This window comes from Solanum tuberosum, unplaced genomic scaffold, assembly GCF_000226075.1.
Source record: "Solanum tuberosum cultivar DM 1-3 516 R44 unplaced genomic scaffold, SolTub_3.0 scf00298, whole genome shotgun sequence".
Lineage (NCBI taxonomy): Eukaryota > Viridiplantae > Streptophyta > Magnoliopsida > Solanales > Solanaceae > Solanum > Solanum tuberosum.
Genome location: NW_006239219.1, coordinates 92242 through 100916, shown reverse-complemented (window position 1 = coordinate 100916; position 8675 = coordinate 92242). Strand labels below are relative to the sequence as shown.

Genomic DNA, 8675 nt, shown 5'->3' with positions numbered 1-8675 from the left:
GAGTCTCCTATCTAAACTATTTACCAAAATACACCAAACTATCAGTTATTCCTTTTTTCTCCTTGAAAATATCACCTTCGTTCAGATAGATTTAAATAATTATACTAATTCAAAAAAGAAATTCACGCACGTGATAGTTAAAAGTATGAAACTCGAAAACCCCCCGAAAAAAGGTCATTACCCTCCCTTTTATATTTATTCTGAAATTTTATAAATTAGAGTTGTCCAGACAATCAAAAGGGTTTATCAAAGCACAATCCCCTTAAACCCTAGCCCCTCTTTTTCACAGAGATGGGTGGTTCACGGCGAAAGTACAAGAGATCAAGGACAAAAGTGAGAGTTGGTCTGCCGAAGAAGAACCCTAATGTGTTCAAACCGGCGTTTTCTCTTCCACCGAAGCTCCGGTCACTGGTCAACTCTCATTGGGATGATAAAGGCAGCGTAATCGACAATTACAAGTCATTCGGCGTCGTTTCGAACCCTAATTTGCTTGGTGTTCGTTGCCGGACCTCTCATATGATTGAGACTGACTCTCTTCAAGTTCCGCCGCCGAAGAAGCTGCCACCTACCTCTGATGATGATGATGATGCCGATGCGTTTGAGGATCTGGATGATTCTGGCAGTGAGGTTGAGGAAGACGGTGAGTCCGTTTTACAGTACTTTTAGTTGCTGTTCACTGTAGGAATTCAATTGTTTGAATTAACTGTGCCGACTTAATCTCGGATTTTATACCTGTTTTGCTCCATTTTTCATTGCTAAAAATTTAGTCTTTTGAGGGAAATTGAGGGTTCACTATAACTAGAGGCTCTTAACACCGACCTAATGTAAGTGTAACGATACAACAACAACAACATACCTAGTATAATCCCACTAAGTGGGAATCTGGGAAGGGTAGAGTGTACACATACCTTACCAGTTAGTAGTACCTTGAGGAGGTGGAGAGGCTGTTTCCGAAAGATGTAAGCTTAACGATAATTAAGCATTAATTCCTGCTGGTTGGTGTTGCAATTTTGTTTACACCAGAAAAGTTGTGCTGAGCTAAAAGTTCTATGATGTAGCTTGATTATGATTAGACTGGGTTATTGCTATAATGCTAATATTGTTTGATATATTAAATGCATAGATTTGAGACTGTTTATTGAGTATGAAGAGCACTGACAAGATATACTATCTGGGTACTGAGATAAATATCTTTAGCTTGGTTGTTGAGTTCGTTGGAGCGATTCTGAGCTGTGGGTTACCATAGTGGCTGGGTTTATTAGATTATGAAAGCATATGTTTTGTATCTTTTTGCTTCAACTTCATAACTTGTGTCACCAGAAAGAAAAATACTACTGTAATGAAGGGGAGTGCTTTCCTTCTACTAAAGAAAATACCTTTAGGTTGTTTTTTCCTCCTCTCTTTGAAAGAAGTCACTTTGCTATGGAACCTTTACATTGTATCTGGAATGGTATCAAGTGATAGTGGGAACTTCAATTGGAAACTAAAAGCACTATGCACAACTTTTACGTCATGGAGAAGAAGCTTCCAATTAAGTTAGTAAGGAGTTAATCTATGGAGAAACGGGAGCGAGAGGGGTTGCTAGAGGCTGCACATTAAAATGCCATTTAAATAGTCTTTTAGGATGAATAACAAATTACTTTTGCAGTATTAAGATAATGTTTGGATTCCCGTTTTGCTCTTCCAACTGCATACAGGCATGATGAATGATATAGTTGGTGAAGCATTACCTATTATATTTATTATATAGCTGTTATATATATATTATATAGCTGTGAAGACGATCGAGTCTGATCCTTGTGTTTCTGTTTTATCATATGTGATATTTTGATTCTTGAAATCTAGATCTTAAGTCGGCACTTGGGAAGAAACGAAGGGATGGAAAAAGTGCCCCTCTGCAACCACTGACTACCATACAACGAGTTTACATTAGCAGGCTTGTGGAGGAGTATGGAGATGATTATCAGGTAATAATGGGAGATTTATAAAATCATTTAGCATGTATTTGCTCTGTTGTTTTCTCACTGGAGACTGTTTTCCCCCTCTTTGCAGAGCATGTTCATGGACACAAAACTCAATAAGATGCAGCATTCTGTAGCAACATTAGAAAAACTCTGCAAAAGATATCACATGTACAAGGATAAAAATCCATTACTTGTTGGCACTTGAAGACAATCCGGGATAAATTCACATGACAATATGATATTAGCTATAAGATCTAAGACTCGGTAGGGTCACTCATTCATCAGGGCTGATCTGGTGGCTTTCCTTTTTCTTTTCTCTTCGCTTTTTGATTTATAAGTTTTGAATGGAAGACCTGGCGGTTGGTGTGCTTTGTTAGCCAATCTTTGCACATCAGAGTTCTTGTATTAGACTGCATTTACAGAAATGACGGAAATGAAGTGAGCGCCCCTGATGCAGTATTTAACTTATTTTCCCTTTCTGCGGTTGAATCTTGTGGTTTCATTGTAAAATGAGATAGAAATCGGATGGTGGCTGTGTATTATTTATAACATTACTCTCTTTTTCACCACATTTATTGAGGGAAATTAATAGTTAATTAGTATATCTTAATTTTTTAAAATGACAATTATTTTTTATTGTTTATTTTTAATAAGCACGATGACTAGAACGAACTGGAAAAAGTAGGAGCCTCTACAAGTTTTATGAGTTCCTTTACACTGCACAATAATTGTTCATTCTTTTCAAGTGTGATTTTTTATGTTATTTATAGCTGTGCGCTCATGACGAAGGGCATATCTATTGAGGTGGAGTATTTTTTTTTTATTCAATAAAAACTCTTTTAAAATTGTACATGTTTTTTTTATGATTGCTTTAATCTTTTTGACATGTTTAGAAGGAGATATCTAACAATTCAACTATAACTTCTGAAGATAAAATCATGTCACTTGAAATTTCGAAAAGGTTAAATCGTATCTTTCAAATTTTGGCCTCAGCAGAACTTTGCTCATTTTGCAAGTGAAAGTAATATGATTGAGTTGATCAACATGGTGCAACTATGTTGGTTGTTAAGGAGTTGGAGTCGGATTTGGACTAGGCTATGTAAGTGTAGTAGTAACACCTCTGCTCTTGTAATTACCAAGCCTCGATGCTTATCTCTAGCTTAGTCCTTATCTTCAACAATTTCTTCTCTGCTCCAACTTCAAATGGAGTTATAAATGCTCAATATTTGTTCTTAACCACCAAGGGATATCATGAAAATATAATCTTGTCATCCATAACTAAAGTTTCATATTTAGAGAGAGTGAAAAAGTTTTTAATAAGAAGCGTTTCACGAGCCCTAATGCGAATCAAGATTTTGAGCCAAGGAAGTTCAAATATTAAATGATTAAGCAAACAAAAACAAATGTGACATTCTTTTTGAAACGAAAAAAAAGAGAATATTAGATAAATTGATAGGGAGGGAGTAATTGGAGAGTTGAGTTCCACAACAAATGTTCTAATAAAATTAAGGCTCAAGTTACTTAACCCTATCAGCGCAGCAAGCTGGAGTGCTTCAACTCAAAAAACACGAAATATGACAAAATTATGCAGTTATTTACAGATTCTAGCACTTGTTCAGAGCATGAACAGTAGAACCATAAAAAAATGTAAGAAAAAAATCTATGTTCTTCTCGAATTCCTCAAAAAGGGAACCACACTCATTTCGGATCCTCCATAAATATTGCTCTAAAAATGCAATATTTTTGGAGGATTCGAAATGGGTACAACAACATTTTGAAGGATCCTAGCAACATAAAAGAAAATGCAGGAGAAACAAATGCTACTCTTAATTCTAGAGTCACCATGAGACTAATATTATCGTTCAGACGCCCATAAATGCCCGACACTGAGATTCCCAATGCTCCTTAGCAAGCCGAAGTCTCTCTACTCTCTCGGTCTGAAGGCGCTCTTTCCAATACTCGGGGCAACTGTTCAAAAATGTGGAAGTGAATTAGAACTAACAGAAGCAACAAGAGCGGAAAACGTATAAACTACTCTGGAGTTGATAGACCTAATCTGACAACACATTACGGAAGAAAGAATACCTTCTACTCAGTAGAATGTTAAGCTCTTCCAGATGCACAGCACTTTCATACACTCCTTTCTGAATCACACAACAAAAAAATATGAGATGAAGGTTATATAATACTAGCACAAGTAAATCACAATTGCAGAAGAAGAGCCTTTGCAGAGAAGCTAGAAAACAAAGAGATCAACCATAACTGAACAGATACTATTGAATGTTAATTTCTTTCCAACTTATGTCGATCACTAAAATAATGTTCCAAAATTTCTTAAGAAGAGTATTCTTTGCAAGCTGGTACATCTTCGTATTCCTCATGAGTTAATAAACATGTTAACTTTTACTTGTTTCAGTGACTGGGGCGGGAAATCTGCTATATGTTGTTAAAAGAGGAAACAATTCCAGAGGAATAGTTTGATTTAAGTAACTTGTTCTTGTTTATCCTCTCTGACGTGAAATATCACTCAGAAAACTTGTGCTCCTAACATATTATTCACAAGTATGAAACTATGCTAAATGTTCAAGCCACTGATTAAATACCAAAAGTTTAGCTAACCTCTCGGCAGAGAGGGCATTTTTCCTTGTGATTTGCTGCTTGCAGTCCATCAACTATGGTCACTGATGCAACTTTGCAAGCACAGATATAGCAGAAGATATGACCACAAGTGAGAGATACTGGGTCAAACACGGTATCCTGCATAAACAGATGTATTTACAGCACTGTTAATCTCCGCTTTATATATCCAGCATGCTAAATGGATGACAAATGATAAATCTAATTGGGAAGTTTCCGCATGGACAGCTAGGATATAAGGCAATAACATGTTTATATGAAGAGCATATATGCTGAAACTTACAGAGGTAGCAATCTTTCAGCTAAGCTACACTAACAACTGGTGACATGCAACAGAATTTTAAGTCAAAACAAGAGACGTATTTCCAGCACAAAGTTTTAAGAATGATCATTTGTGGTCTAAAACAAGTCATACATATTTGTTTGGCTATAAATCATTTCATTGAAGTAAAATGAAAATTTTTAAGTTGTTACTAGATACTATATAGAATATCATGCATTTTGGGACTGACTTCAAAGAGGAAAGAGTGACAGAAATCGGGACAGAGGGAGTAATAGGTAAAGTGCTGATATTCTTATTTGGCTAACTAAATACATATGCGGTTCATTAAGCTTGTCCGGATTCATTTCAACAACTAAATCAAGGGTTGTACCTATTGAAAACCTAATGTTAATTAAATATGTACTCATTTGACACATGATGCTGACATGGCACTGTGTGTTTCACATCTCATTTGAGACATGATTTTACTTTTAGATTAGGATTTACTAAATAATGATTTTATTGCTCGAATGAACATTTTAATTGGATGATTGTGGGGGAATAATAAATTATTTAGGTAATTTGACATGAATCTTCATTAGGATGTTCATTTTTGTAGGAAAAAGACACTCAACTTATAGGCTCACAAGCAAAAATCCGAAATAACCAAACGTTAATCATACTTAAAATTGAGCATGAATTTTGGACTCCAATAGATTGGATTAGTAGGTGGCTATCCTATTATTTATCTAGTGTACTCGACATGAGATAAAAAGACCGTAATCCAGTTCATAATACTTAGATAATATCCCAATTCTGGGGGATACAATACCCAAGTAACCCAACATGGCAACCAAACAACTACTGTTGGATTGGAGGTTTCATAGAATAATATATGGAATCAGACACATAACAACTAAAACACTAATACAACCTACGAAAAGTTCAAGAGCCAAAGAATAATGTATCTCTATCTGAACAAGGAGATCATTTAAAAGCGTGCAACTTCAAATGACTACTTTGACTGGCTCTTAGATTACAAGTTGTAACCAACTTATCACTGGGTCCAAGCGCGGGATAAATTGATTACAGACTAGAGAAGAACCATTTGTCACTGTCGCTAAGAACTAGCTAACACAAAATAACAGAGTTTCACACTATATTGACAGCATATGCAAAGGTTTCGATTCAATGAATTTGAAGTCTGATGCTTTCATATGCAAAGGTTTCTAATTGTTAAGCAACAGTAAGATAATTTCTCTTTATTAAAGCAAAAGAGACGTGTCTTAAACCACACGGACAATCAAGTTAGCCTTCTACAGTATTGTGTTCAAGCCAAATTTTGAATGTGATACTCAATTTATAGGGATTTTTTTTCCTGGTGCTGGTGATGGGAGTAATACTTGGCTGATAACATTAAAGACAAGATATGGAGAAAGAGAGAGCACGTACCAAGCAAATAGAACAGGTCAAATCAATATCAAGCTTGATAGAATCAAAGAGCTCACAAGTGAGGGATGGTTTCCCTTCATTGAATACCAGTAAGCAACCATCAAAAAGTGCAAGAGCCTTCCCATTTTTGGCCTTATTTTCTCTCAAATTGATGTGAAAAGCCATAAGTTCACACAGCCAGGGGGACTGAAGGATCTCAACGTGCATACTTTGAGCTTGTGACTTGAATGCCTGGCCTTGCTTAGAATAGTGAATCTACAGATAGACAGGAGTAGTTAATAAAGGAAGCAAAACTCAGTTAATATGTTGAATTAATTGTCCAAAAGGGAAATACCTTGTCATATTTCTTAAGTATCTTACGCACGGCAATTGCGTTGATTATAGCATAGGTGACTAGATCTTTTCCTTCTTGAACTAAAGCAATATGGTTTCCTTGAATTTTTTCTTTGAGCAAGATAAGATATTTGCGGAAACCCGATGAGAGATGCAGTTCAAGCAATTTCTGCGCACGTTTATTGAAGCTGCCAACCACTTCAGACATCTCCTTAAGGAGAGATGGAAAAAAACTTCCATCACAAACTACATAAGACAGGAAAATTTATTAGAACCTTGTAGTGATGACTGATATGAGATATATTAACAAAAATAAAGACAAAATTGTAGATTTTACAAGCTTTAACATTGTTCTGGTGCATAAATTGTCAAAAAACTTCAGAAGCTTGGGAATATCTTTGCTTCTTTTTCAACAAAATCAAGCTACACTGTATTGAGTTAATCTGAATGTCGTTCTACTGCAACTATTATCAAAAACACAAAAGATAGCAAATTCATTTACCCCTTTTTTTGGGTTGCCAACTTTAAGGTACCCTATACAAAATCATTTGAACATGCAACAATAGATGAAACTAAAACAACAAAGGTGCTCATCAGAGATGAATCGATTTTAACTCAACAGATAAACATGTATAAGCAAACAAAAAATTTATGCATTTACCAGTTTTAAAGCTGTCTTAGTGCATGTATTGTCAAAAAGCTCAAAAAGGGGCAAATTAATTTACTTTTTTCTTTTTACACCAAATTTAAGCTATTCTTTTTTTCCCAGTTTGTGCACCACTAATTCCACGGAAAGCTTCCACTTCCACCCCACCTGCCACAGCCCACAAATAGCAAGTAACTCTAGTATTTTCGTCTATGCTGGGATTTGAACCCGAGACCTAGTAATTCTTAACCAAATTTAACCACTTTGCCAGACTAATTCACATGTTAGCTACCACCTCCCACCAAATAGATGTACAAGATAACTCTGCCCACGAAAACTAGGGCGAAATCAGCTACTCCACTGTGATTTAAACCTAAGAACTCGTGATTCTTAACCAAATTTAAGCTGTACAAAATCATTCGAAATCAACCACAGATTTACATAAATTTAATCAATCACAGTATAACTCAACATCAATTTAATCAATCACAGTATAATTCAACATAAATTTAATCAATCACAGTATAATTCAACAGATCAAACAAACCAGAACATTGATGCTGTGAACAGCTGGAGCTATCATGAACATTATTGTTATCTGCAGACAGACCAACAACGCTTCGTGATTGATGACATTTTCGACATTTCTTCAAAATTTTCTTCAATTTCTTCAAACCTACACGCGGCAACTTCTTATTCTGGCATTGCCCTTCCATATACTCCTCATATTTCTTGCAAAACTTCATTTCCAAAATTCAAAAATTGTTCCAAATCTGAGAATTTTCCAAAAAAAAATAAAAAAAAGTGCGAGCACTTAATAGTGAAAAAAAATACTGAAAAATCTCCGTTTGTTTTTCCTCCCTGTTTATCTACCTGTATCCTTTAATGGCGGAAACACGGACTGTATCTGTATCCTTTAATGGCGGAAACACGGACTGTATCTGTATCCTTTAATGGCGGAAACACGGACTGTATCTGTATCCTTTAATGGCGGAAACACGGACTGTATCTGTATCCTTTAATGGCGGAAACACGGACTGTATCTGTATCCTTTAATGGCGGAAACACGGACTGTATCTGTATCCTTTAATGGCGGAAACAGGGACACATGACATTTGTGATGATCACAAATTAATTAAATTGGATGGAAAAAGAGAACAAGATTTTCGAAAGTGTGAAAAAGTTGTTAAATATTGCGGTATTTATGTATGGGCGGTGGAACTTGTGGGCTTTTCAAGGTGGAGTTTCGATTTAAATTCGGTATGATATTATAAAGGCAATTTGCCAAAATAAGTATAAGTATTTAATTATTAATTTAACAAAGTCAAATATATGAGTTTGTTTGGATTATCTGAACTTAAGTAGTTTTAAAGTATAAGTA

General features: G+C 35.5%; 2 protein-coding genes across 4 annotated transcripts; one reads left to right on the top strand and one right to left on the bottom strand.

Moving 5' to 3' along the window:
• The first annotated feature begins 219 nt into the window (after positions 1-219).
• Positions 220-2566, top strand: LOC102594937 (uncharacterized). The gene is made up of 3 exons (XM_006359320.2): positions 220-640; positions 1846-1967; positions 2053-2566. The coding sequence occupies exons 1-3, from the start codon at positions 292-294 to the stop codon at positions 2167-2169; spliced, it is 588 nt and encodes a 195-aa protein (XP_006359382.1). The 5' UTR covers positions 220-291; the 3' UTR covers positions 2170-2566.
• An 878-nt stretch (positions 2567-3444) lies between these two features.
• On the bottom strand, positions 3445-8546 carry LOC102594612 (probable E3 ubiquitin-protein ligase BAH1-like 1). Of its 3 annotated transcripts, none has more exons than XM_015314414.1 (7): positions 8168-8546; positions 7842-8067; positions 6650-6894; positions 6316-6570; positions 4584-4721; positions 4050-4108; positions 3445-3932 (listed from the first exon to the last, which is right to left on the bottom strand). In XM_015314414.1, the coding sequence occupies exons 2-7, from the start codon at positions 8038-8040 to the stop codon at positions 3827-3829; spliced, it is 1002 nt and encodes a 333-aa protein (XP_015169900.1). In that variant the 5' UTR covers positions 8041-8067; positions 8168-8546; the 3' UTR covers positions 3445-3826. The 3 variants fall into 3 exon arrangements, with proteins under 3 accessions (XP_015169900.1, XP_015169901.1, XP_006359381.1); XM_015314415.1 differs by having other exon boundaries at positions 7842-8034; XM_006359319.2 differs by having other exon boundaries at positions 7842-8546.
• Positions 8547-8675: the final 129 nt, after the last annotated feature.